The sequence below is a fragment of the Takifugu flavidus genome, chromosome 18, assembly GCF_003711565.1.
Source record: "Takifugu flavidus isolate HTHZ2018 chromosome 18, ASM371156v2, whole genome shotgun sequence".
Classification (NCBI taxonomy): domain Eukaryota; kingdom Metazoa; phylum Chordata; class Actinopteri; order Tetraodontiformes; family Tetraodontidae; genus Takifugu; species Takifugu flavidus.
Genome location: NC_079537.1, coordinates 8,574,795 through 8,601,749, shown reverse-complemented (window position 1 = coordinate 8,601,749; position 26,955 = coordinate 8,574,795). Strand labels below are relative to the sequence as shown.

Here is a 26,955-nt window from a genome sequence, read left to right as displayed (position 1 = left end):
TCCTTGGATGGATGGATGGATGGGTGGATGGATGGATGGATGGATGGATGGATGGATGGTGGATGGATGGATGGATGGATGGATGGATGGATGGGTGGATGGATGGATGGATGATGGATGGATGGATGGATGGATGGGTGGATGGGTGGATGGATCTTTAAATATTTTTTCCATAGAAAGAAATGCAACAGTAAATAGTAAAGGGTAAAAATCAGTTTATTTATCAATCACAGTTATAGATGATTCAATCAGCAGATAATCAATGATGGTGATCAATTGATGAGAGCATCAGACATACTGTGGTCTCACAACGAACTGGAAGGTGTACTGGTCACCGGGACAGGGGTAAGAGACCACATAGGTCCCGTTCACTTTGACAGGAGACACATCGTTCTTGAAGTCCTGCACCTGAACGACGTAGCTGCCGCGGCACATCAGCAGGAGACGGTTACGGAAGCTGACCTTGTCCTGGAAGACCGACCTCTGAGCCCTCAGCCTCGCCATGGGGAGCGAATCGCAGACCAGACCTTCGTTAGAACAGTCCTGCTGCGTCTGCAAGATGTTTGCCCTCCATTGGACTTTGTCTTTCTGGAAGATCAGGCTGTTGTGGACGGGTGTTTCCAGCGACGCCGCTAAGGTGTAGCTGCTGACGCCGAACGACGTGCGGGAGGGATTTAGTCGACTGTATCTGTCATAAGGATTTCTCCTGCTGGGAGGGGGGAAGTAGACTGGTTGTTGATCTTTGCTAGGGTCGAGCACAGTGCTCCACGGCCCACCAGTGTAGATCCTGGACTGGTAGTCGGCGTCCTCTTTGTTGAACGCTGGACTTGCCTGGATCTTGCTGAACAGAAGAACGTTGAACTGCAACGCTTTCAGCATCTTCTCCTGATAAAGGCCCCTGTGAGCGCTGTAGAGAGGAGAGCTGCTCTCCAGGTCGTGCAGCCTCTCGGCAGGGATCATGGGGAAGCGAACGTGACTCAACAGCTTAGCTTGCGTCTCCAGTGTGGTGGAGTTGCCCTGATCCGTGATCCAGCTCTCCACGGACCGGAGCACGAAATACTCATCCGGCGCCACCAGGTCGGCGCGAAGCAGAAGAGATTCGAGGAGCTGGACGGAGAGTTGAGTCCAAGCCGGGGACGTGGTCAGATTGTGGTAGTTCCAGGCCAGGTAGCGTAGGCAGTTCTCCTGGAGGAGGAGGTCTCCCGTCTCTGTGGCGTAGTTGTAAAGAGACAACTGGACTTTAAAGGAGCGGTCCTCGGGCAGGACTTCAGTGAAAAGTCGGCCCGCGTCCTCCATCAGCCGCTTTGCCCCAAAGTGAGAGGCCATCCAGTGGATGCACCGCAAGGAGGAGGTGGTCACGTTCACCTCGCGGGTATACAGGTACCTGTCGGGAGCCAGATTACAGGACATTCACGCGGGTTTTTCTTTGAATCCCACATGAATCAGTGAAAATCTACCTGATGAAGGTGGTGAAATGTTGCAGGCACGGGCGGCTCATACTGATGGTGATGCTCTCGGCCCCCTTTGACACGTTGAAGGGCCGGAACGGCAACAGGATCACTTTGTGTGCGCAGATGGTCTGACTGACCGTCTCCGAGGAGTCCTCAGTCCGGGCCACGATCAGGAAATCACAGGCGTCCGCGCTGTCGAAGATTCGGCCCATCGCCTCGGAGAGACCGCTGCTGTGGTCCAACGAGTGAGTGGAGTCGCCTGTGGAACCTGGAACCACAAACGAGCTTTGGAGAAGGCTCAGGTTTGAGTCGACATGGTGAGCATGCTCCTTCCAAGAGCTGCACTACTGCCCTCTGCTGGTGCGCAGAGGGTACTTCCGCAGCGGATTTGGCTCCGACATCACGCCAGCTTGGTCTCATAATCACAAACTGCTCCCATTTACTCATCCGAGTTCCACAGAACCCTCTACAAAGCATCTATCTCCACCATCTGACGATGCCAACCAGTCTGCTGCACACAGACACCGTCACATAGAAGTTTACGTCACCCCATTACTGTAATGCGGGCAACATGATTCATCGTCCCGGGCAACATGAGCTGTTTAACACTTACGGAACGCGTCCAATTTGACTGCACCTGCGACCCGGAGAAGCAGCAGAAGCCAGATGAGGCAGATGTTCTGTGGTGTGAGCATTCTGGGGAGAAAGAAGGGGCACCATGCTGAGGCCGTGTAGAACTGACCCAGTAAACCAGCAAAACCAATCTAGACATCGAGAGACTCAATACATTAATGCAGAAAACGAGCATTACCTTCTAGTTTTACAGCGCCGGGGTCCAGAAATGAGCCCGGTTCGGGTTTTGCTCCTTTATAAAACCCTGCTGAAAATGTGGGTGGGCCGTGGAACTCAATTCTCTTTTCTAGCTGCTCTTCCAGAGTTTCGTTTCGCTCTAAAACGAAATATGCTGATGTTTACCGTTGCACAACTGCAGCTCCAGCCCCGACCTGCCTCCGATGTCGAAACGTGAATTAAAGGCAAACGACTCCAAAGAAATTAAGAGTCAAGTTGGCGGTTTCACTATTTTTTTCCTTTTACTTCAATCATCCCACCAAAAATGTCACACAAAATGTAAAATTTCACATCTCCTTCAAATAACGTCGGGTTTGCTAAAAAAACAAAAAAAACCTAAATAGAGGTGAGAGGTCAACTCATCCGGCGGATGCAAACACAGATGTTTGCTGGAGTGGTGAGCAAATAGAGAAGACGAGGGATGAACTGGGGACCCAGAATCACAGTTTGATAAATCCATCGATTCTACATTCACTGGAAGAAGAAGGGCGACGAGCGCGTCGCTTCGTTGTCCCATTTACGCTAAAACATTGTTTTTCCCAACACCGAACGAGGAAATGGCGAGAACATTTGACTGGATCGTAAACAGCAGCGGAACAATGGTGGCCGCCAGTCTCTCCTTCTATATGAACTCGATCCCCTCGTACTTCACGTCTCCGATCTTGGTCTCAGGGAGGAGAATGCGCCCGTCGAGCGTGAAGGCCATGATGTACGTGGAGATCTTCCCGCCGTCCTCCTCCGACTTGAGGGCCACGATGATCTGGTCGTCCGTGTTGGGGACGAACTTGAAGGAGGAGAACCCGTGAGTGAGGTTGAGCTGGCCCACTCTGCTGGCGGTGATGTCCTTAAAATCTGCCGAGGAGCTGAGGAGGATGTTGGTGCCGCGGCGCTCGTCCGCCGTCTCGTCGTAGCGCTCCTCGCTGGCGCGCCGGGGCAGGAAGAACCACCGCTGGAGGGTGTCGCTCCAGGAAGCGGATTCGTGGATTAGATACCCTGCGGGGAAACAGGCGCGGTAAAAACCAGGCGACAAGAGAGAGAGGCGCCGAGCGAGGTGGTGCAAAGACCCTCACCTGGGGGCTGGATCCCCGCGGCTGACCTGAGAGCCTCGTAGTTGGAGACCCAGTTCTCGTGACGCACGTCCCCTCTGAAGCCCACCACCTTCACCCACTGCGGGTAGTTGTTGACAAACTCGCCCGTGGTGGTCGTCCACTCCTTCCCCAGCCCGCCGATCCAGAGGTGCCGGTCCTTCACCGTCATCCACTCAGCTTTGAACCCTGCCAGCAGAAGGGTGAGAGGACCCAGAAAACCCAGCTTGTAAAGGGCTCTTGACAGCTGCACCGCGGAGGTCAAAAGTAGCCTGATGCTAACCTTTAGCCACGCTGCCGTCGCCGTCCGTCAAGATGACCCAGGGCACCGCCTTTTCACCGTCAATGCGGTAAACGATGCCCGTTCTGTCGTCGACGCTGTAGAGCTTCCCGTTGAAGGCCACCAGCTCGGACAGCTCCATACCTCGACCCTTCTCCGACAGGTGGCTTTCCAGCACCACCCTGTCTCCTTCCCATTCCACCGCCACCTTATCCCCGCTCTCCGACACCGACAGGTAGCCCCGGCGCATGTAGCTGAACCACGTCAGCTTCTTGTCGCTGCTAGAGCTGGTGTCCAGGTCGGCGATGACGGCGATGCGGTAGCGGGTGCCCTCTGGGGTGCGTTCGGGTGAGCTGAGCGGGTAGGTGTCATTGTACTGTGAGAGGGAGTCCGTGGCGTCGGGGTCGGCGTCTCCGACTCTGGAGCTGGGTCGGCCGTACGAATGGGACTGCGTGCCCGAGCTCATGTGCATGAACAGCATCAGGAGCAAAGTCAGGGACAAGGCCACGAGCACGATGGGCTTCCACTTGAGGCGGAAACGGGGGTCGGTGGTGTTGCCCATGGAAGCCAGCAGGGGGAGGCCTCCCACAGAGATGCGCAGGTTGCTCATAGGCTCATTCTGGTCCTGTCGAGGTGAAGCTGGTGAAGCTGGCATGGAGGACGGAGGGCTGGTGTGACCTGGGGGCAGATAAACACAGGCTTGTTGAAGCTAATGGTTAGTCCGGTTATTATAATGAATCCTATTTAACTAGTTAAATGGAAATATTTGAATTTCATTTATTACACAGCACAGTAAACCTGGAAGGTTACAAGATCGCCTGCTAATCAGGCAGTAAGCAGCATTTGCAAACACTGCGGTTAAATTTCCAAATTTCTTTTTTCCCCCCAACCTTCATTTGTTTGCTTAGATCTCGCGTTAATTAACATAATACATTAGTCATCTTTTCTAAAAGCACATTTCCCTTATGGTGAATTTTAAGCAGATATTTGGAGTTTTCTAGCATTTGTTGCCTTTCCCAAATCACACAATAAAAATCCAGATATATGCACATCATTCCATACTGAAACATGGAATTATGGCATAAATGAGACAGCTTAAAGACATCTACAGTGTCTCTAATTGAAGCTCAACAATGAACCTTTTTGTGGCTTTTTTTTATGCAAATTTGTCTCCAACCTGACATAAACTGCTGGTATTTTACTAACTTTTCCCCTACAGGAAATGGAGCTGATAGCTGTACAGCTCTGTTTGCCCATTAGCTGACTTTTGACCCCGTTTTCTCGGTTTATTTTCTTTTTCTCTGTTCCACTGGAGCTTCTCCTTTTGTTCCGGCTCGTCTCGACAGTGGACATGTGGTGATGTTATGTCACCAACCCGGCTGAAAAGACTTTCACTTGTGTTTTACTAAGCCTTAACAGTTAAAAAAAAAAGAATGAAGTGAAAATTCTGAATCAAGAAGCTACAATAAGAAAACCTGTTAAAAGTTGTATCCTGTTAGCCAACAATCAGGAACACATGTCCTAATAGAGCTGAACCTAATTTCATCATGTTAAAATAATCAGACTATTGCCACAAATGGATTTAAACCCTACTCACATACTTTCCATAAAGTGACTCTGGCCTTAAAGATCCCTTAGCTTCCACTCAGGTGAGATCTTCCCGTCCAAACCCTGTCCTAAATAATTCAGTGGCAAAAGCAGGAAGTGCTTCAACTTATGTTTGTGTGACGACCCGACAGCGGATGTGTTCCTGGGAGGAGCCGCCTCGGTGACGCAAACAGGTAAATCAGGAAATACCCGACGGGCCATCTGTCCTGAGAGTGTCGTGGTTAAAGGACCACGCCTAGGGCTGTAAAACTAGAACTTGAATAGGAGGATAACCTGCTGCTTAATAAACCAGTGGCTGCCGACAACGACGCGGGGAAGATAAATATCAACCAAATGAGGTCTGGATGCTCAAAAACAGAACCACATAGTTTTGTGGTTGTTCATCAAAACACAAACCTTTCATGCCACAGCAGGAATAAATGCTACTGATTAAGAGTCTTGTCTGTGAAGCCCAATAAAACAGCAAAACAACGGCATCAAAACGTCCCTTTCCTGTCCTGTTAGGCCCTAACAGGACAGGAAAGGGACGTTTTGATGTTACGTTTAGATGATCCCCTAACAGTTAGGGGATCATGTCTTCTCCTCAGAGCTCCTTTCAAATGCTAACCGCTACTCGCTGTTTTAGGACCCTCTGCAGAGTCAGGCTGCAACCCTGGGCTGCCCTCGCCCACAGAAGGTCACGGCCAACATTCGCTACCGTCCAGACGCTTAATATGTAACCCAGGAATCAAGTAGCAGCAGTTAGCATCAGGCTAATTTCACGTAAAACTCTGCATCAGACTATGTTGCTATGATGGTTCCTGTGGCAACAAAGACTGTTTGTCATTATTTTAGGCGGCACTATATCAAAAAGCTTTTATTCAATAACTTCCCAAAAACTCAAATGACTTTGGACAATTTGAGGCCAAATTAGAATAAAAAGAAATAAATAAAATGCTGCCCATGTTGCGAGCGTCAAGGGTAAACAGTTGCTGCGCTGTTCTGCATTTAAACCATCCCCACCGGGCCGAACAAGCCTGAAATGGTACCTGAGGTACCTGGAACTGTGGCTGCGTTTGTCCCGCAGCAGCACGGCGGCTCAAAGCCTCTTTCAGCGACGGCGGCGAGCCAAACAGCAGCTCATTATAGCAGCTTGACGGAAACGTCAACCTGCCGCTGGAGTTAAAGGGCCGTTTCTTTCCAGCAGCAGCTGCTCCCAAACGAGCGCAGCCTCTTACCCCTTCGCCTCCTCCTGCCTGAACGCTGGTCCTGTGTCATGAAGCTCGTCCTCTCCGGCAGACCTCTGCGAACGCCGCCGAGCCCTCTGCTCGGGATATTGCGGAATATTTGCGGCGCAACCGTGACTAAGTTCTGTTACAATGGTGGTGAACTTTACCTCCATTTCAAAGATTACAGGACCGGTCCAAGGGGGCAAAAACGCAAACAATCATTCATCACGCGAGTAAGCCGAGAAGAAGTAGAGCCTGAACGGCGTACCTGCACAGCTCTTACATAATAGGTGCGTTTCTGCAGGAAAAGCCGAGTGGACTCTGAAATCTACCTGCTAATCTGATAATAACTCATTTAACGCCTTCTGGGCTTTAGTTCAGAAGGTTCCAACATGTACCGGGTGTGAATCATTAATCAACTACTGAGCCTCAGAGAAGAAAACATACATGCAAAAGCACGGACGTGTGTTTAACAGCGACAGGTTGCTCCAGGTGATGAAAATCAAACAGGCGATCTACAAGATATTTGAGAACCAATGTTTGATTATCAGGATTCCTGTACACGACCCATAGCTATAATCTGCTATATTTATGCTTCAGGTATATGCAGGAGTTGTTCTTCAAAATCAGGTCGAGTTAAACACGTCAGAAATCGTTGAGGGGACTCAGCGCATCATCTTCATCGAGAGGTTCCCATCATTTCATTTCCATCGCCAGAGTTTTCCTAAATAAATCATCAATAACAACTTTATACACACAAAAAGAAAAACAGTTGCATTGAAAACAAACACTGTGCTTTCTGCAACGTCTGAGTTTGAGACTGATTTTAAATATGGACTAACAGCTCATTTTAACTTCATCTGTGCCTTGGGGAGAAAGAACACTGCAGAACTGGGACAGAGAACCACCCTAACCGGACAAAGTCGTTGTGTAATGAGTTCCTGTTTGATCTGTACCAACAATGACACCACACACAGATCAGTGTGTGCGTGCTGGCCCCTGGATAACATCTGGAGCAGAGGTGGGCTTCCAAAGAGCACAGATAACCGGGCTCCTGGAAAATGCCGCCTATAAATACTTGAGGGTTTGCTGCGGGCTGCACACTTAGAAGGAGCACACGAACAGCTGTGTCCTGCAACATATTTCCAACTAGAAGATGCAGCCAGATCAATAAATTCACAGCGGTGACATTTGTTTGGATAACTAACCGCTGCAGATCAGCGACAGGCCCCTAAAGTGGTCTTGGGCTATTCCCGGAGTAGTTGTCGGGTTGAAACACCAAAATCAAATGGATTCGTCAACCACATTCTGATTTATAATCACATGTGCTGATGGTTTTGTTCAATAAAGTTATTTTGAACGTGCGCGCGCGTGCTGCCAGTAGCTTAACGCGGATGCTAACACGGACTGATAAACGACGGCGGAGGTTGTTTTTATGGTTCAGTAGCCGCGCGTTGCCGCTCGGTACTCACCCTAATGTTTTAACTCACTGTCCGCTGTTGAATTCATCCCGCTGTCGCTTCTTTCTTCGGCTCCTTTTGCTGCCGTTCAACAGACGGACGATCATCACTTCCTGAATGTAGCGGTGACGACGGCGTCGCGCGCTCCTCGCGTGCGCGCAATTTCCTGAGGTGCGTTTAAGTGCTGTGCGAATTATGACACCTAAACGGACTGTCGCAAAATAAGTTGTCTAAACCAGCAAAAAAACAAAAACAAAAAAAACAACCTAAAAACAGGTCTAGTGGTCCAACATAGTGGTGGATTGTTGGGCTGCGATTATACTGTTATGTAATACATAAACGATAGTATTGTTTTAATATGATTGGTACATTCACTGTTTTTGACCACTTCCGTGTAGTTGTATTGTACCGACGTTTTGGTCTGAGCGTTTAACTTCGCATAACTATTGCAGAACGTAACCGCCAGGGGGAGCTGTAGTCGTTTCAGAGGCACTTTTGAACTGGTTTAACCACGAAGTCAGAATTAATCGCCGTGGAGATTGTAAAAGCATTAAACACAATAAAATGTTTAATTACTTCCATGTTTTAGCTCATGCATGTTGCTTCAAAAAACAAAATAAGGCAAAAAAAAGTGCACACTTGATCCCGCAGATCTTTAGTCTTCCGTTCACGCAGGTGTTGTGGGTCTGCGGTGAACCTTAATTCGAGCTTTCACTTACATGTAAAATGATTTGTGGAAATTTGCACGAGACAACACCGGCTTGAACCATGGCACATTTTTATTGTATGGTGCAGATATGATGAACATTTGGTGGAACAATGTGAGGGGGGCTCTCTGTCCCCCGATCGTAATCTGATCTAAAAGATTTCACACATACACACTTTCACTACACATGGGTATTGCCATGGTAACAGCATAGGATAAAAAAGGCATCAAAGTAGGCGCCATTTCCAGTCATGTCTGAAATGAGACACGTGTGCTGATAAGACTAAAGATTAATCGAGGGTCTCAACCTTACAGCCACTTTGTATCCAGGAAGAAGATTAAACTGAGTGAGTAAAGACAAAAGTGTTTTATAAGTGCTGAATTCACCAGCTGGAAAGGTACAGGAGCCCAGTTATGGGAGCATGTTTAACAGAACTAGCATAAAAGTGACTTCTTTTTTTTACATTCTTAAAGATTTCCTGTACAAAAATATGAATTTGTGTCAAACACATTTAGGCATTTACAGTCACAGTCAGTTGACCTCTGGTGTCACTTGCATGACTTCTGCACGGTGCTGTAAATCACTTCATTGGGATGAAACTCCTTCTCTTCCTTCCTGCAGGTGAAGAACCAGCATAAACCCACAGACGTGTCACATCAGCGGCGACGATGATGGCGGAATAGCTCACCTGCTGCTGGCGAAGTTAACGCGTGAGTAGATGACCTCAGGATCCCCAGCTGTCCTAACTTCCTGGTTTCTCTCTGCCGACTGGGTGATGCTACAGTTGGCGTATGTCTGGTTCTGGACATTAAAAACGACAACTGTCAACATTAAAAGAAAAGCTTATTTAATGTATTTTATCCAGAATCACAAAGCAGCAAATCGCTCCAGCTGGATGAATAAATAATAATATCATCATACCGGGCAGTCCTCTCCGCCCTCGGCCTCTCGCACCCTCTTCGTGTTTTTCTTGAATCTGAAACATTGACAGATTTTTTTTAAAATTTCATTCAAACATATCAGACCTCTGCGTACGATTAAACTGTAAATCTTACCTCATGGCAACAACAGCAACGATGATCAGGACCAGTAACAGGCCAATAGGGATCATTATGTAAGTACTGTAGTGCCCGATTCCTGTGTAGCAAACAAAGTGAGTTAGTTCCCCGAGCATGTTTATCACCCCTGGACAGGTGACCAGTCCAAGGGCACTGAGGATGCTGCAGCGCCCCCTATCTGTTGTTGATATTAACCAATCAGGTGAGAGGAACAACTCAGGCTAGGAATTAATCAGAGTTGAACCGGAGTTGATATTTAGGAATGACATTGCTAGCATAGGGTGGTGCACAGGAGCTGTTTCTATGGTCACCACACCCCTGGACATCAGGTTCCTGATGTTCTAGTGTGCCTGCATGTGATTGCAGGCTGAAACTACAATCTTCATGCACCTGAAGTTCTACCTTGAGACTCCCCCTTTCCACAAACTCACCTTTGATCTCAACCGTGACGATAGATGAGTTCTGGCTTCCGTGTTTGTTTGTAGCTCTGCAGAAATACTCTCCGTTCTCACTGGTGTCCCACACAGACTGGTTACCAACCTCCTGGACCCCGTCCATGATTCTAAACCAGACGTAACTCTTAATGGGGGGGTTTGCAAGACTCTGGCAGACCAAGGAGACTCTTGTGCCATTATCTATCTCCATCGGTGGACTGGCTCTCGTGTTCTTGGGCCCGTCTGAAAGGAAACATTCGGCATCAGTCGCCGGGTTGACTTTAATTTGTAAAACTGTGATTCTGTTTCCTGTTCTCACATTCCACGTCCACGTGCACGGCCGCCGTGGTCGTTCCCGGGTGGTCGCTCAGAGAGCAAGTGTAGTTCCCAGAGTCTGAGGGTGACACGGGACCCAAGTCCAGCTTGGATCCGTTTCTGACAGGAGCTCCGTTCTTAAACCAGGTGATGGACTGATGGGTTCTATTGCAGTTGTTCTCACATTCCAGATGAACAGAGTCGCCTTCCTTTATTGTTCCGCCCACGCTGGGCTGCAACCTCCTCGCCGACAATTCTAGCAGATCAGAAAGAGAGTCTGTAACATCAAGGTTTCCACCAAAGAGCATGAAATCAAAGCAAAAACTTACCAAAAACTTGCAGCACTGATCCAGTTATGCCTGTAAATTTGCCTTTAGCTTCAGTGGTCTCGAATCTAAACGCGTATTTCCCTGAATCGTTGCGCCCGATATTTTGTATTGTAAAAGAACAGTTGTTTTTTTTGTCACCGTTATACCGAAACCTCGAGGTCAAATTTAAGTTGTCGCTGTCATAAAAAACGGACCATTATAAAGATCATTTCTTTCATGACCCCACATGACCCTGGTCACCGAAGATCCGGCGGGGTAAGAAAAGGTACATGGAATGACGACGCTGGAGTTCTCCAGCACGCAGATATTAGCCAGCGGATATTCGACGCCATAGTCGGTGCGGATACCTGAAACAAACAAGCTCAGTGAGGCCCAAGATTCAAGCCAGTTCAATCAGACACACGTTGCCCTTCCTCACCGTTCAGAGGCAGCAGCAGCAGCAGCAGCAGCAGAAGTGTCCACGTCCAATTCCTGAGTCCAGCCCACATGTGGCGACCGTGGTTAAGGCTAAAGCTGCTCGTGGGACGACGCTGACCCTTGAGACGCAGTACGTGGCTCAGCTTTGCAGTCACAATGTGAGCAGAGGAAGACTGACGAGACCTAATTATGGTCCCTCCGTGTGGTTTCAACACCGTCAGCTTGTTTGTTTGGTGACCTCAAACAGAAAAGCTAACGGAAGAGGAAAGAAGAGGAACACACCAACGTCTCGAGCAAATGCCGTCATCGTGGTCTGGCACATGTATCTCAACCAATATACAAATGTTGTGTTGCACAAGATGAAGAACGAAACTTCTGCTGGAGCCTGAAGAGTCTGAAGATCCCTGAAGAGCCTTGAAGAGCCTGAAGATCCAAGCACCAAGCAGCGCTGCCTGCGGTGGGCGATGAGCAGAAGCACGCCACCGCCCGGCTCCGCACAGCTCCATTATAAAATCAGAACCTCTCTTGTCTTTGACAGAATGGGTTTTTAATATTAGATGTTTTCAGGCAAAAATCACTTCCTGTGGAATTTAGCAACCAGCAGATCAGCAACAGCACAGAACACTTCTTCTTGCTGGGTATTTCTGCAAAGATGTTGTAGCCGAGGTGAAAATGAATACACTTTGTTTTCTTTATTCTTTTTGAAATATCTACAAATCCTGATTTTATATTGAAGAGTTGGCTCAATAGAGTGTTCTATGTCTTGGCTGTGGCTGACGCCCAGACGCCTCGCTCAGTCTGAGCCGTGGCGTCAGTTTCCTCTTGGGTTTGTCAACCATACAGCTGTGAAATAAAAGAACAGTGGGTATCTCGGGTCCTCCGTCCTTTCCATAACACAACGCAGATGAAGAAAAGACACGCCCGTTACAGTGTATTATTTCTAATGATATTTTGGCCTCATTGTTCCTTTGGACCTGCGTTCTGCTTTGCAAAATAAACTACTAAATTCCAAAATCCGAACCAGTGCAGCCGGTGGAGGACCAAGACGGTAGTTTGTGCCTACAGCGGAATCTACACAAGCGCCCCCTAGCGGCCTATATAGTCGGGTGCGAGCATTTTCGGAATTGCCCTGCTGTTCCTCCCACTGCCAGCAGGGGCGGCACTTCTGGATGTTGCCCGTTTTTGACTTTTATCCACAGAAAGATGCACCATGTACATGTCTACTCACCCAAACAGGAAGCGGCCCATCCGACAAGCAGAAGGTTCCGGGAGAGTATCGTGATGTCGCGGCTTCTTCTGAAGCAACAAATCCTGCACAAGTGTGAAATCACGGTTGAAGTCGTGAGAGCATGAAAGCACATCTGGTTGTGACGCCATCTGATCAGAGTTCAACCTGATAGTGACAGTGCGGTGCGTGAATCCCTGAGGGTGATGATGGTGGGGTGATGAAGAGCGGCTCCGTCCTCTATAAAAACCGCAGCGGGCGCTGGGACGGAGCGAGAGGCGACGGGAACGCAGAGGGACCGCCGTCACATCTGGACCTGGAGATGCTCCGCAGACTCATGCTGCCCGCCGTCAGCCTCCTCCTGCTGCTCGCCTGCAGTCCCGCCGAGGCGTGGTACAAACAGGTGGCCGGACCCCGATACTACTCCGTGGGCAGAGCGTCCGGGCTGCTGTCCGGCATCCGGAGGTCTCCGTACACGAAGAGAACCGAGCCGGAGCCGACGGACGGGGAGTCCGCGGGCAGCAACGCGGCCGAAGCAAGTCTGCAGAACTTCATCCTGAGGACCATGGTCAGTGCTCCACAGAGGAATTATGGGATGGCTCTCATTGCCATGGCATCCTACATGATCCATATGATTTGTGCTGGACGTCAAAGATAGATGTTCATGTTCTGCTGCTCTCCCACCAGCCCGTCTGTGTCAAAGACGTCCAAGCCGACCCTCAGAGCTGCCAGCTCCTGCAGGACCTCAGGGGCTTGCTCCGCTGCCAAGCCGACGTCTTCTTCTCCCTGGACCCCTCAGACTGCGCAGAGGACTGAGCCCGATGGACTAGCCAGAACCGCTTCCAGCTCCAAACTGGTGTTAAAACTGGGGTTTTAAAGTTGTCGTACTGGTTTTAAGATGTGCTAAAAGTGGCGTTGTGAAATTAAAAATGTACCGGCGAATAAAAGAATCATCCCGCAGTTTGGGTTTTTATTAAGCAAGTGAGACAAATCGCACAAAAATCCAGATTTTGGAGTCTGAATTTGTTGTTTTGGACCCTAATAATCACCACAATCACAACCAGTCATTCTCATTAATAAAAACTTTATTTAAAATCCTTTAAAAATACTTTGAATAAATAAAAACCAGTACTATACAGTTACAGCAGCTGGACGGATGCCAGGTTGTCTTTGATGACACCACCGGTCCCAAACGCACAGGTGAAATGGACCTTTACCGCTCCGTTACCATGGTCTGGATCGGCAAATTTGCTTTCAAGGGACGCGTTTTGAGTGGAAAATTGGATTTTTCTCTCGAGGTTTAGATTTGAAACATGTAAAGATCTGAAGGTTCTGATGCTGAGGAGGTTGGTGGAAACTCCTTCGCCTGCTCTTCATCCCAGCTTTGTTTGGATCAGGAGCTTTAATCAGCTCCCAATTTAAACAAAAGTGCCCGTTTCCCTCCCACGGGGGCAGCGACTCACCACTGAGGTCCTCCTGAAGATGCCGTTGGCGCAGGTGGAGGCAAAAAGCTCTAAACTCTCCTGGAGTCGATTCTGCTGAGGGAAGGAGGGACAAATGACTATTTGCAGCACGTTGGGGTGAGGAGGCAGCGGCCTCTTCATACGCACCACTGGGGAAGCCTCCATTAGCGTCGTGTCGTAGCTGCTGAGAGCCGCGACAAACCAGACGGCCTGAATGCCTTCGAAGCATTTCAGCCACTTCCTCCTCTGGCTGCGCTGGCCGCCCCCATCGGACAACCTCTGCGCATAACTATTGCAGAACGTAACCGCCAGGGGGAGCTGTAGTCGTTTCAGAGGCACTTTTGAACTGGTTTAACCACGAAGTCAGAATTAATCGCCGTGGAGATGTGTAAAAGCATTAAACACAATAAAATGTTTTATTACTTCCATGTTTTAGCTCATGCATGTTGCTTCAAAAACAAAATAAGGCAAAAAAAAAAGTGCACATGTAGTGGGTCTGAAATAGCCACATATAGTTTATTATGTTTTAATATTTGAACCTTTATACGGTTTGCAGAAATCATTGCCACTTTGCACCAGTAGAGGGTGCTTTAACACCAGTGGGTCCAAGCAAACAGTCTATGCTCTGCTTTTGCTCTGCGCATGTGCAAAGAATAAAATACACTGCGCAGCAGTAGCGTGAGCTGACAACTCTCGTGTCGTGTGTTTGGATCCACAGGTATGTAAAATGTACTATTTGTACAGTTCTTTTCAGTTAAACTATGTAGCAACATATAAGCGAAGTCATGAAGGGAAGCTAAGCACTGTAAGATGTTGAAATATGTACTTTATCGTCGTGGTTTGTTATCGGGCATTCCCGTCAGCAAAAGGTTAGTTAAACAAGAGTGAGTGTATATGTGTGTGTGTGCGTAGTTCCGACCATAAAAGTTACTGGTGACTAGTTATTGTTTGTTAGTACTATTCTGAGAGTAATTGGTATGGTACTTGCCATGTTGTGTATATGAATGTGAACATTCAAGTGCATGTGCAAAGAATAAAATACACTGCGCAGCAGTAGCGTGAGCTGACAACTCGCGTGTCGTGTGTTTGGATCCACAGGTAGTTATACCGTAGCTCAGCCGCTCAGCGCCCGCCGCCTGAGTGGCTCATGCTGCCGGACCAGAGACCCCTAGCTCTGGCGCCGGTAACATTTGGGGGCTCGTCCGGGATGGTTAGCGTTTCTGCCTAGTGAAGTGAGTGTCGCGACGACGTGAAACGGTGCCCAAAGCTTCAGGGAAGGCTGCAGTCCAGAGCGTCATCCAGAGAGCGGAAGTCACCAGAGTAACGCCAAGATGGCCACTGTCACCCCACGGCGGATGCTGATCTTCAAGATCCAGAAGAGTCTTTCATATTTGAGTGAACCAGAACTGTATGACCTGATTGTGGACTACCTCAGGAGTGAGAAATTAAGTGCTATGGAAGATGAAGGTATGACTCAACTCCTTATCCTGAATGACATGCTGAGTGACCTGCTGGCCACAGACCCCGGTGGAAGTGAAGCTCGCCAGACTGCGCCGGAGACAGGACAGCCAGTGGAGGAGTCATCACCCCACCAGGAGCAGCTATCCACTTCACCTCATTCTGATCATCACGACACAGTCACACAATCCACCACAACCCCACACAACCACAACATTCCCACACAGCCATTGCAGATGAACAAAGACATTCACATGCATCCAGCACCTTCACGAAGAGACAGTGGACTGCCAGCAAGGAACTTTGACACTTCCACAGTCACCAGGGCTTTCACCGCAGGCGTTGATGGATCTCCCCATGGTAGAGTAAGTCTGTCATCCAGCATGGGAGACCAGGTATTGAGGGTGAATGATTTTGCAGCTCTGCTCCCACGCAGAGAATTTAAGTTACATGGTGGACAAATCTCTGATGTTGGGTCTGATATGTCATACAGTAACCTTTGTAAACAAATCGAAGAAGGTATACAGGAAGGTTTTACTGAGTCAGAGGTGATTCGCACTGTGATGAAAATAATCAAACCAGGTACATTCAGAGAAATGTTGACAAACAAAAGTGATTTAACTGTTGATGAGCTAAAGCGGTTTCTCCGCGCACATATCAGGGACAAAAGCAGCACTGAACTTTTTCAAGAGTTAAGTAATGCTAAACAACAGGACAAAGAGAGTCCTCAACAATTCCTATACAAGATAATGGGTTTAAAACAGCGTGTTTTGTTTGAGTCACAACAACCTGGTGCAGAGTTTAGCTACGACAAAAAGCTGGTTCAGGGCACCTTTCTTCACACTTTGTATCAAGGTCTGAATGAGAAAAATAACCATGTTCGTTATGATCTCAAACCTCTTCTCACAGACTCGCAGGTTAGTGATGACTTTCTTTTGGACCAGATAACTAAGTCTACCAGTGAGGAGACAGAGAGACTCAGGCGCCTTGGCACAGTAGCTAAAAACCGACCAGTGACTGTGAGCCCAGCTCAGCTTGACTGTAGTGACTCAACTAAGCAGACTAGAGTTGACACTGAGTTACAGGCTAACCGTGCCGCTATTGAAGAACTGACTGCACAGGTGTCCTCCCTGACCAAACAGCTGGCTCAAGTGGTGAGGCCTGCTGACACTGCCACCCCTGTGAACACACACTCAGCCACAGCCCAGCCAATGCCACCAACATCTGAAGCCCGTGGCAGATGCAGCAACTGTGTTCAGCAGGGCAAGATGAGTTGCCCTCACTGCTTCGTATGTGGCCAAGCAGGACATCGGGCGGTCGGCTGTCTTCAAAGGAGGACGTCGGGAAACGGGATGAGGTCACTGGAGAAGGGCAGCCAGTGACCGTGACAGCTAAGGAACCCCCAGCCCAACCCAGCATGTCTAAGGCAGCAAGTCCTGTAAAAACAAAAGCACAGTGTCAACCACCAACAAAGAAACGCTTAGCACAGCTCATAGGAAAGCGATGTATGGTCTCATGTACTCTCAATGGTGTTCCTCTCCAGATGTTGCTTGACTCAGGGGCTCAAGTGACGATGGTGGGGAGAGGCTGGATGGAAGAAGCACTCCCCCATGTCGATATCCAGCCACTTGAATCCCTCCCTCTTGATGAGCCGCTGGTGATTTCTGCAGCAAATGGCACAGATGTCCCCTTTGATGGATGGGCAGATGTTGAACTCCAAATCGGTAACAAACACTGTGGATATGTCACCATTCAAGTGCCAATGCTAATCAGCCAGAACTGTCTCAACTGTCCTCTCTTAGGCAGCAATGTTTTAGTTGAGATAATCAAAGAACAGAGAAGTGAGGTTGATATTTCTGCTTTATTAAAAGAAACCTTAAGTATAAATGACAGTGCTGTAGAAGCCCTAGTTGCTGCTTGCCAGATGTTGACCCCAGGTGAGACAGCTGTAGAGTGCAGTGTGAGAACAGGGAAGACGGGTTCCACCATTCCTGCAGGGCAGATTTGTGAGGTGAGGTGCAGAGTCAGGGAATGGCCAAGTGGTGGGGTTATGCTCTTCCAACCCGATGTAGTGAGTAACTGTCCTGAGGGGTTGGATTTGTTTCAGGCCTTAGTTGATGTTCCAAGTGGGTCCACAAAAATTGTCAAGATACCTGTTCAAAACCCCACTAAACATGACATCTACCTCCCTAAGAGAACAGTTTTAAGAACATTAGAGGAAGTTACTGAAATTAAACCAGTGAACTGTTTTCCAGGTGGGTTAGAACCCATGTCCCCTAACACTGTTAGTACATCCTCAGCTCAGGTTAGCACAGACAAACAAAGAGGAACAAGTGAGAAAAACAAGACAGAGGACACAACAACACAGAGATGGCTTCCCCCTGTTGATGTGTCGCACCTGGAGAGACATGAACAAAACATAGTCAGAGACATGTTGTATGAGGAGTCAGATGTCTTCGCCAAAGATGACTGTGACATTGGGTGCATCCCAAACCTGCAATTGAAAATCCATCTGAAGGATGACACGCCAGTGCAGACGTCCTACAACTCTGTTCCGAAGCCCTTGTACAGGGAGGTGAAGGACTATGTACAAAATCTTCTTGACCAGGGCTGGATCAGAAAGTCTACTTCTTCCTACTCATCTCCAGTGGTCTGTGTTAGGAAGAAGGACAAGAGTTTGCGTCTGTGTATTGATTTTAGAGGCTTGAATCGGAAAACCATCCCCGACCGCCACCCTCTTCCACGCATCCAAGATCTGTTAGACAGTCTGGGGGGGTACTCATGGTTCTCCATACTCGACCAGGGTAGTGCATACCATCAAGGGTTTGTCGATGAGAGCTCCAGACATCTGACTGCCTTTAGCACACCCTGGGGGCTTTATGAGTGGACCCGCCTCCCATTTGGTCTAACAAACGCCCCAGCGGCTTTTCAAAGATGTATGGAGGGAGTTCTTGACGGGTTAAGGGACGAGTGCTGTTCTCCATATTTGGACGACGTTCTCTGTTTTTCCAAGACTTTTCATGACCATGTTGAAGATCTGAGACGGGTGCTCTGTCGCCTGCGAGAGTATGGTATCAAATTACGTCCAAAAAAATGTGACCTGTTTAAAAGCCAGGTCAGGTATTTAGGACGCTTAGTGACTCGCGAAGGTGTTCAGATTGACCCTGAAGATATTGAGGCAGTTCAGCATTTGAAAGAGAAAGAGCCAAAGAATGTGGGAGAGGTCAGAGCCCTCTTAGGTTTTTTAGGCTATTACAGAACATTCATACAGGACTTTTCTAGGATAGCAAGACCTCTGTTTCAGCTGATAGAGAGTCCTAGTGAGCCTAGCCAGAGAGCTACCAAGGTTAAGTCAAAAAATACTAAGAGTGGTCAGCTCTTATCCAAAACACCTGTTTATTGGACACCAGATCATAGTGCTGTAGTATCACGCCTGGTGGATATGTTAACCAGTCCACCCATTTTGGCTTATCCAGACTATGACTTACCTTTTGTACTCCACACAGATGCCTCGAACGAAGGTCTGGGTGCTGTGCTCTATCAACAGCAGGGAAACAAGCTCCGGGTTATTGCTTATGGCTCCAGGACACTCACGCCTGCTGAGAAAAACTACCATCTCCATTCTAGCAAGCTTGAGTTCCTGGCGTTAAAGTGGGCAATCTGTGATAAATTTAGAGATTACCTCTATTACGCCCCCACTTTCACAGTATACACGGATAATAACCCCCTTACATATGTTTTGAGCTCAGCCAGGTTGAACGCAGTCGGACATCGTTGGGTGGGTGAATTAGCCGACTTTCATTTCACCATCAAATATCGTCCAGGCAAGTCAAACACTGATGCTGACACCCTGTCAAGACACCCAGTGCATCTTGATGGTCACCTGAAAGAGTTCACAGAGACAGTGTCCCCTGATGTAGTCTCCGCCATCTGGCAGGGAGACACAGCTGTAAAAGACGGTGATGTGCCGTGGGTGGCTGCATTACAGCTGCAGTCGGATGTATGCACACTTTGGAGGCACCCCTGTCATCACACCAGAGAGTGTCAGAGATGCACAGAAAGAAGATGCTCCTATCTGTGAGGTGATAAACCTAAAGAAAAATGGATGGAGTCCTCAGGATAAAGGAAAGAGACAAATGGGACGAGAAACACGCAGACTGGTACACGAATGGAACAGACTCAGACTTGACAAAGGGATTTTGTACAGACAGACAGGACAGAGGAAACAGTTGGTTCTCCCCAGTAAACTGAAGGCCACCGTGTTAAAACACCTGCATGATGACATGGGACATGTGGGCGCTGATAAAGTCATACATTTAGCACGAGAAAGGTTTTATTGGCCTTTTATGCAACAGGACATAGAAGATTATGTGATTCGCCAGTGTCAGTGTATTAAACAAAAACATCCAAACAGACCAGAGAGAGCACCTATGGGTTCTATAACAACCAGTGCCCCATTTGAGCTCATCTCAATTGATTATTTACATCTTGAACAGAGTAAAGGTGGTTATGAGTACATTTTAGTCCTGGTAGATCACTTTACTCGGTTTGGTCAAGCTTATGCCACAAAAAACAAATCTGGCAGAACAGCAGCCGAGAAAATCTTCTATGACTTTATCCCTCGCTTCGGGTACCCTGCAAAGCTACATCATGATCAGGGCCGGGAGTTTGAAAACAGTCTCTTCCAGAGACTTCAGCAGCTCGCAGGAATTTCCCACTCACGAACCACTCCCTACCATCCGCAGGGGAATCCTGTCGAGCGCCTGAACAGGACACTTCTACAGATGCTCCGCACTCTGCAGGAGGAGAAAAAAACAGAGTGGAAGGATCACCTACCTCACATTGTCCACGCGTACAACTGTACAAGACATGAGGGAACAGGTTATTCACCATTTTTTCTTCTTTATGGTAGAGCTCCACGTTTGCCTGTAGATCTGCTCTTTGACTTGAAACCTGAAGAGGGACCACGGTCCAGGCAAGAGTATGCACAGAAATGGGCTTCACGCATGCAGGAAGCATACAAAATTGCTTCAGAAACCAGTGGGAAGCGTTCAGCTAAGGGAAAGAAGTATTATGATCAGCATGTGAAAGGTATTACACTGCAGCCTGGAGATCGTGTGCTTGTCAGGAATCTGTCGGAGAGGGGTGGTCCGGGCAAACTTAGAGCTTATTGGGAGAAAAAGGTTCATCGAGTGGTTGAAAAGATGGGAGACGGACCTGTTTACAGAGTTCAACCAGATACAGGAGAACGCACTCTCCGTGTGCTGCATCACAACCTTCTGCTACCTGTTAATGATTTGCCTTTAGAAGTCCCACCGAGTCAGTCCGCACCTAGACAGAGACAAAGACAGACAGACTGTTACAGGAACAACAGAGAGACAGTGGAGCAGGAGTCTGAACACTCTGAGGAAGAGGAGGAATACACATATTGCCTTCGAACAATTCCAGCATATAGCAGGAGGAGAGTCAGACCGGCAAGTCCTCAGTCTAACCCACCAGATGAGCTCCGACCTATAGCCCCAGAGTTTCAACCACTGAGACATACTGAAATGTCAACTGAACAACAACGTGATCCTGTCACCGTCCCAGATCCAGTGCAGACACCAGACCAGCAGGCAGCTGTTCCACCACCAGCTCAGGAAGTGCAAGGAGAACTCATAACTGATGACACTGCGGAGGAGGCTGATTCAAGAGAGCAGGAGGACAATGATGAGCCTGCAGTGGAACTGTCTGAGGAGGAAGTGCAACCTGTGAGGAGGTCAGCTCGAGCACGGAGACCTCGAGAAATGCTCACATATGACAATCTTGGACAACCATCATACCAGTCTTGGGGACCAGGTGCAAACCTGATGTTCGCCTATGCCCCTTACCCCATGTCTCATCTCCCATTACCCCTCAATCCATGTCCCATACCCTCCTTTTACCCAGCTGTCCCTGAACATTGTTTCTACCCTGCACAAGCAGTGTGGACATGCTAGAGACACACAAAGACTTGAAGGACAGACGAGACCAGACTTCACTGTACACATACACACCTACACCTGCACACACTTACACACCCATGCTTACACATACACACCTACACTGGCGCACACTTACACATATACACACATAACTGTACGTTGACAATTGGACTGTTTTGAGACATTTTCTTTTAATATTTTTGTTAGTTTGGTTCTAGATGTCTGGAGACATCTCTTGAAGCAGGGGAGAGTGTAGTGGGTCTGAAATAGCCACATATAGTTTATTATGTTAACAGACACCCCCTCTTTTTCATTTTAATATTTGAACCTTTATACGGTTTGCAGAAATCATTGCCACTTTGCACCAGTAGAGGTGCTTTAACACCAGTGGGTCCAAGCAAACAGTCTATGCTCTGCTTTTGCTCTGCGCATGTGCAAAGAATAAAATACACTGCGCAGCAGTAGCGTGAGCTGACAACTCTCGTGTCGTGTGTTTGGATCCACAGGTATGTAAAATGTACTATTTGTACGGTTCTTTTCAGTTAAACTATGTAGCAACATATAAGCGAAGTCATGAAGGGAAGCTAAGCACTGTAAGATGTTGAAATATGTACTTTATCGTCGTGGTTTGTTATCGGGCATTCCCGTCAGCAAAAGGTTAGTTAAACAAGAGTGAGTGTATATGTGTGTGTGTGTGCGTAGTTCCGACCATAAAAGTTACTGGTGACTAGTTATTGTTTGTTAGTACTATTCTGAGAGTAATTGGTATGGTACTTGCCATGTTGTGTATATGAATGTGAACATTCAAACGCATGTGCAAAGAATAAAATACACTGCGCAGCAGTAGCGTGAGCTGACAACTCTCGTGTCGTGTGTTTGGATCCACAGTTATACCGTAGCTCAGCCGCTCAGCGCCCGCCGCCTGAGTGGCTCATGCTGCCGGACCAGAGACCCCTAGCTCTGGCGCCGGTAACACACACCTGATCCCGCAGATCTTTAGTCTTCCGTTCACGCAGGTGTTGTGGATCTGCGGTGAACTTTAATTCGAGCTTTCACTTACATGTAAAATGATTTGTGGAAATTTGCACGAGACAACACCGGCTTGAACCATGGCACATTTTTATTGTATGGTGCAGATATGATGAACATTTGGTGGAACAATGTGAGGGGAGCTCTCTGTCCCCCGATCGTAATCTGATCTAAAAGATTTCACACAAACACACTTTCACTACACATGGGTATTGCCATGGTAACAGCATAGGATAAAAAAGGTATCAAAGTAGGCGCCATTTCCCGTCATGTCTGAAATGAGACACGTGCTGATAAGACTAAAGATTAATCGAGGGTCTCAACCTTACAGCCACTTTGTATCCAGGAAGAAGATTAAACTTAGTGAGTAAAGACAAAGGTGTTTTATAAGTGCTGAATTCACCAGCTGGAAAGGTACAGGAGCCCAGTTATGGGAGCATGTTTAACAGAACTAGCATAAAAGTGACTTTTTATTTTATTACATTCTTAAAGATTTCCTGTACAAAAATATGAATTTGTGTCAAACACATTTAGGCATTTACAGTCACAGTCAGTTGACCTCTGGTGTCACTTCCATGACTTCTGGACGGTGCTGTAAATCACTTCATTGGGATGAAACTCCTTCTCTTCCTTCCTGCAGGTGAAGAACCAGCATAAACCCACAGACGTGTCACATCAATGATGGCGGAATAGCTCACCTGCTGCTGGCAGATGTGAAGGTGCGGTGCGTGAGTAGATGACCTCAGAAACCTCAGCTGTCCTAACTTCCTGGTTTCTCTCTGCCGACTGGCTGATGCTACAGTTGGTGTATGTCTGGTTATGGACATTAAAAACGACAACTGTCAACATTAAAAGAAAAGCTTATTTAATGTATTTTATCCAGAATCACAAAGCAGCAAATCGCTCCAGCTGGATGAATAAATAATAATATCATCATACCGGGCAGTCCTCTCCGCCCTCGGCCTCTCGCACCCTCTTCGTGTTTTTCTTGAATCTGAAACATTGACAGATTTTTTTAAAAATTTCATTCAAACATATCAGACCTCTGCGTACGATTAAACTGTAAATCTTACCTCATGGCAACAACAGCAACAACAACAACGATGATCAGGACCAGTAACAGGCCAATAGGGATCATTATGTAAGTAATGTAGTGCCCGATTCCTGTGTAGCAAACAAAGTGAGTTAGTTCCCCGAGTGGGTTTATCACCCCTGGACAGGTGACCAGTCCAAGGGCACTGAGGATGCTGCAGCGCCCCCTATCTGTTGTCGATATTAAGCAATCAGGTGAGAGGAACAGCTCAGGCTAGGAATTAATCAGAGTTGAACCGGAGTTGATATTTAGGAATGACATTGCTAGCATAGGGTGGTGCACAGGAGCTGTTTCCATGGTCACCACACCCCTGGACACCAGGTTCCTGATGTTCTAGTGTGCCTGCATGTGATTGCAGGCTGAAACTACAATCTTCAGGCACCCGAAGTTCTACCTTGAGACTCCCCCTTTCCACAAACTCACCTTTGATCTCAACCGTGACGATAGATGAGTTCTGGCTTCCGTGTTTGTTTGTAGCTCTGCAGAAATACTCTCCGTTCTCACTGGTGTCCCACACAGACTGGTTACCAACCTCCTGGACCCCGTCCATGATTCTAAACCAGACGTAACTCTTAACGGGGGGGTTTGCAAGACTCTGGCAGACCAAGGAGACTCTTGTGCCACTATCTATCTCCATCGGTGGACTGGCTCTCGTGTTCTTGGGCCCGTCTGAAAGGAAACATTCGGCATCAGTCGCCGGGTTGACTTTAATTTGTAAAACTGTGATTCTGTTTCCTGTTCTCACATTCCACGTCCACATGCACGGCCGCCGAGGTCGTTCCCGGGTGGTCGCTCAGAGAGCAAGTGTAGTTCCCAGAGTCTGAGGGTGACACGGGACCCAAGTCCAGCTTGGATCCGTTTCTGACAGGAGCTCCGTTCTTAAACCAGGTAATGGACTGATGGGGTCTATTGCAGTTGTTCTCACATTCCAGGCGAACAGAGTCGCCTTCCTTTATTGTTCCGCCCACGCTGGGCTGCAACCTCCTCGCCGACAATTCTAGCAGATCAGAAAGAGAGTCTGTAACATCAAGGTTTCCACCAAAGAGCATGAAATCAAAGCAAAAACTTACCAAGAACTTGCAGCACTGATCCAGTTATGCCTGTAAATTTGCCTTTAGCTACAGTGGTCTCGAATCTAAACGCGTATTTCCCTGAATCGTTGCGCCCGACATTTTGTATCGTAAAAGAACAGTTGTTTTTTTTGTCACCGTTATACCGAAACCTCGAGGTCAAATTTAAGTTGTCGCTGTCATATAAAAACGGACCCTCATAAAGATTATTTCTTTCATGACCCCACATGACCCTGGTCACCGAATATCCGGCGGGGTAAAAAAAGGTACATGGAATGACGACGCTGGAGTTCTCCAGCACGCAGATATTAGCCAGCGGATATTCGACGCCATAGTCGGTGCGGATACCTGAAACAAACAAGCTCAGTGAGGCCCAAGATTCAAGCCAGTTCAATCAGACACACGTTGCCCTTCCTCACCGTTCAGAGGCAGCAGCAGCAGCAGCAGCAGCAGAAGTGTCCACGTCCAATTCCTGAGTCCAGCCCACATGTGGCGACCGTGGTTAAGGCTAAAGCTGCTCGTGGGACGACGCTGACCCTTGAGACGCAGTACGTGGCTCAGCTTTGCAGTCACAATGCGAGCAGAGGAAGACTGACGAGACCTAATTATGTTCCCTCCGTGTGGTTTCAAGCTAACGGAAGAGGAAAGAAGAGGAACACACCAACTTCTACAGCCAAAAGCTGTCATCGTGGTCTGGCACATGTATCTCAACCAATATGCAAATGTTGTGTTGCACAAGATGAAGAACGAAACTTCTGCTGGAGCCTGAAGAAGCCTGAAGATCCCTGAAGAGCCCTGAAGAGTCTGAAGATCCAAGCACCAAGCAGCGCTGCCTGCGGTGGCCGATGAGCAGAAGCACGCCACCGCCCGGCTCCGCACAGCTCCGTTATAAAATCAGAACCTCTCTTGTCTTTGACAGAATGGGTTTTTAATATTAGACGTTTTCAGGGAAAAATCACTTCCTGTGGAATTTAGCAACCAGCAGATGAGCAACAGCACAGAACACTTCTTCTTGCTGGGTATTTCTGCAAAGATGTTGTAGCCGAAAATTAATACACTTTGTTTTCTTTATTCTTTTTGAAATATCTACAAATCCTGATTTTATATTGAAGAGTTGGCTCAATAGAGTGTTCTATGTCTTGGCTGTGGCTGACGCCCAGACGCCTCGCTCAGTCTGAGCCGTGGTGTCAGTTTCCTCTTGGGTTTGTCAACCATACAGCTGTGAAATAAAAGAACAGTGGGTATCTCGGGTCCTCCGTCCTTTCCATAACACAACACAGATGAAGAAAAGACACGCCCGTTACAGTGTATTATTTCTAATGATATTTTGGCCTCATTGTTCCTTTGGACCTGCGTTCTGCTTTGCAAAATAAACTACTAAATTCCAAAATCCGAACCAGTGCAGCCGGTGGAGGACCAAGACGGTAGTTTGTACCTCCAGCGGAATCTACACAAGCGCCCCCTAGCGGCCGTATATAGTCGGGTGCGAGCATTTTCGGAATTGCCCTGCTGTTCCTCCCACTGCCAGCAGGGGCGGCACTTCTGGATGTTGCCCGTTTTTGACTTTTATCCACAGAAAGATGCACCATGCACATGTCTACTCACCCAAACAGGAAGCGGCCCATCCGACAAGCAGAAGGTTCCGGGAGAGTATCGTGATGTCGCGGCTTCTTCTGAAGCAACAAATCCTGCACAAGTGTGAAATCACGGTTGAAGTCGTGAGAGCATGAAAGCACATCTGGTTGTGACGCCATCTGATCAGAGTTCAACCTGATAGTGAAAGTGCGGTGCGTGAATCCCTGAGGGTGATGATGGTGGGGGTGATGAAGAGCGGCTCCGTCCTCTATAAAAACCGCAGCGGGCGCTGGGACGGAGCGAGAGGCGCCGGGAACGCAGAGGGACCGCCGTCACATCTGGACCTGGAGATGCTCCGCAGACTCATGCTGCCCGCCGTCAGCCTCCTCCTGCTGCTCGCCTGCAGTCCCGCCGAGGCGTGGTACAAACAGGTGGCCGGACCCCGATACTACTACTCCGTGGGCAGAGCGTCCGGGCTGCTGTCCGGCATCCGGAGGTCTCCGTACACGAAGAGAGCCGAGCCGGAGCCGACGGACGGGGAGTCCGTGGGCAGCAACGCGGCCGAAGCAAGTCTGCAGAACTTCATCCTGAGGACCATGGTCAGTGCTCCACAGAGGAATTATGGGATGGCTCTCATTGCCATGACGTCCTACATGATCCATATGATTTGTGCTGTACGTCAAAGATAGATGTTCATGTTCTGCTGCTCTCCCACCAGCCCGTCTGTGTCAAAGACGTCCAAGCCGACCCTCAGAGCTGCCAGCTCCTGCAGGACCTCAGGGGCTTGCTCCGCTGCCAAGCCGACGTCTTCTTCTCCCTGGACCCCTCAGACTGCGCAGAGGACTGAGCCCGATGGACTAGCCAGAACCGCTTCCAGC

The 26,955-nt window shown here is 48.3% G+C and overlaps 7 protein-coding genes across 14 annotated transcripts; 3 read left to right on the top strand and 4 right to left on the bottom strand.

Annotated features, from left to right (window-relative positions):
- Positions 1 to 200: 200 nt before the first annotated feature.
- On the bottom strand, positions 201 to 2,543 carry LOC130515397 (galectin-3-binding protein A-like). Its single transcript, XM_057015595.1, has 4 exons — positions 2,263 to 2,543; positions 2,065 to 2,147; positions 1,458 to 1,719; positions 201 to 1,384 (listed from the first exon to the last, which is right to left on the bottom strand). Exons 2-4 carry the CDS (start codon positions 2,144 to 2,146, stop codon positions 289 to 291), a joined length of 1,440 nt encoding a protein of 479 aa, XP_056871575.1. The 5' UTR covers position 2,147; positions 2,263 to 2,543; the 3' UTR covers positions 201 to 288.
- cant1a (calcium activated nucleotidase 1a) lies at positions 2,517 to 8,121 on the bottom strand. 5 transcript variants are annotated; one of them, XM_057015599.1, is made up of 4 exons: positions 7,954 to 8,121; positions 3,669 to 4,343; positions 3,371 to 3,574; positions 2,517 to 3,293 (listed from the first exon to the last, which is right to left on the bottom strand). In XM_057015599.1, exons 2-4 carry the CDS (start codon positions 4,318 to 4,320, stop codon positions 2,923 to 2,925), a joined length of 1,227 nt encoding a protein of 408 aa, XP_056871579.1. In that variant the 5' UTR covers positions 4,321 to 4,343; positions 7,954 to 8,121; the 3' UTR covers positions 2,517 to 2,922. The 5 variants fall into 5 exon arrangements, with proteins under 5 accessions (XP_056871579.1, XP_056871577.1, XP_056871576.1 ...); XM_057015597.1 differs by having other exon boundaries at positions 7,972 to 8,121; XM_057015596.1 differs by lacking the exon at positions 7,954 to 8,121 and adding an exon at positions 6,491 to 7,134.
- A 581-nt stretch (positions 8,122 to 8,702) lies between these two features.
- Positions 8,703 to 11,450, bottom strand: LOC130515406 (B-cell receptor CD22-like). Of its 2 annotated transcripts, none has more exons than XM_057015614.1 (8): positions 11,203 to 11,450; positions 10,785 to 11,131; positions 10,460 to 10,711; positions 10,138 to 10,383; positions 9,704 to 9,785; positions 9,570 to 9,624; positions 9,337 to 9,449; positions 8,703 to 9,263 (listed from the first exon to the last, which is right to left on the bottom strand). In XM_057015614.1, exons 4-8 carry the CDS (start codon positions 10,349 to 10,351, stop codon positions 9,197 to 9,199), a joined length of 531 nt encoding a protein of 176 aa, XP_056871594.1. In that variant the 5' UTR covers positions 10,352 to 10,383; positions 10,460 to 10,711; positions 10,785 to 11,131; positions 11,203 to 11,450; the 3' UTR covers positions 8,703 to 9,196. The 2 variants fall into 2 exon arrangements, with proteins under 2 accessions (XP_056871594.1, XP_056871595.1); XM_057015615.1 differs by having other exon boundaries at positions 9,337 to 9,443.
- A 1,082-nt stretch (positions 11,451 to 12,532) lies between these two features.
- LOC130515412 (neuropeptide B-like) lies at positions 12,533 to 13,386 on the top strand. The gene is made up of 2 exons (XM_057015621.1): positions 12,533 to 12,994; positions 13,114 to 13,386. Exons 1-2 carry the CDS (start codon positions 12,647 to 12,649, stop codon positions 13,240 to 13,242), a joined length of 477 nt encoding a protein of 158 aa, XP_056871601.1. The 5' UTR covers positions 12,533 to 12,646; the 3' UTR covers positions 13,243 to 13,386.
- Positions 13,387 to 14,419: 1,033 nt separating this feature from the next.
- LOC130515396 (uncharacterized protein K02A2.6-like) lies at positions 14,420 to 22,170 on the top strand. 3 transcript variants are annotated; one of them, XM_057015594.1, is made up of 2 exons: positions 14,420 to 17,071; positions 20,093 to 22,170. In XM_057015594.1, exons 1-2 carry the CDS (start codon positions 17,021 to 17,023, stop codon positions 21,323 to 21,325), a joined length of 1,284 nt encoding a protein of 427 aa, XP_056871574.1. In that variant the 5' UTR covers positions 14,420 to 17,020; the 3' UTR covers positions 21,326 to 22,170. The 3 variants fall into 2 exon arrangements, 2 of the variants coding, with proteins under 2 accessions (XP_056871574.1, XP_056871573.1); XM_057015593.1 differs by having other exon boundaries at positions 14,420 to 20,228; positions 20,937 to 22,170.
- Positions 22,171 to 22,412: 242 nt separating this feature from the next.
- On the bottom strand, positions 22,413 to 25,109 carry LOC130515400 (B-cell receptor CD22-like). Its single transcript, XM_057015602.1, has 8 exons — positions 24,922 to 25,109; positions 24,503 to 24,850; positions 24,178 to 24,429; positions 23,856 to 24,101; positions 23,413 to 23,503; positions 23,279 to 23,333; positions 23,038 to 23,152; positions 22,413 to 22,612 (listed from the first exon to the last, which is right to left on the bottom strand). The coding sequence occupies exons 1-8, from the start codon at positions 24,989 to 24,991 to the stop codon at positions 22,539 to 22,541; spliced, it is 1,251 nt and encodes a 416-aa protein (XP_056871582.1). The 5' UTR covers positions 24,992 to 25,109; the 3' UTR covers positions 22,413 to 22,538.
- A 1,104-nt stretch (positions 25,110 to 26,213) lies between these two features.
- On the top strand, positions 26,214 to 26,949 carry LOC130515407 (neuropeptide B-like). Its single transcript, XM_057015616.1, has 2 exons — positions 26,214 to 26,676; positions 26,796 to 26,949. Exons 1-2 carry the CDS (start codon positions 26,311 to 26,313, stop codon positions 26,922 to 26,924), a joined length of 495 nt encoding a protein of 164 aa, XP_056871596.1. The 5' UTR covers positions 26,214 to 26,310; the 3' UTR covers positions 26,925 to 26,949.
- The last annotated feature ends 6 nt before the right edge of the window (positions 26,950 to 26,955 follow it).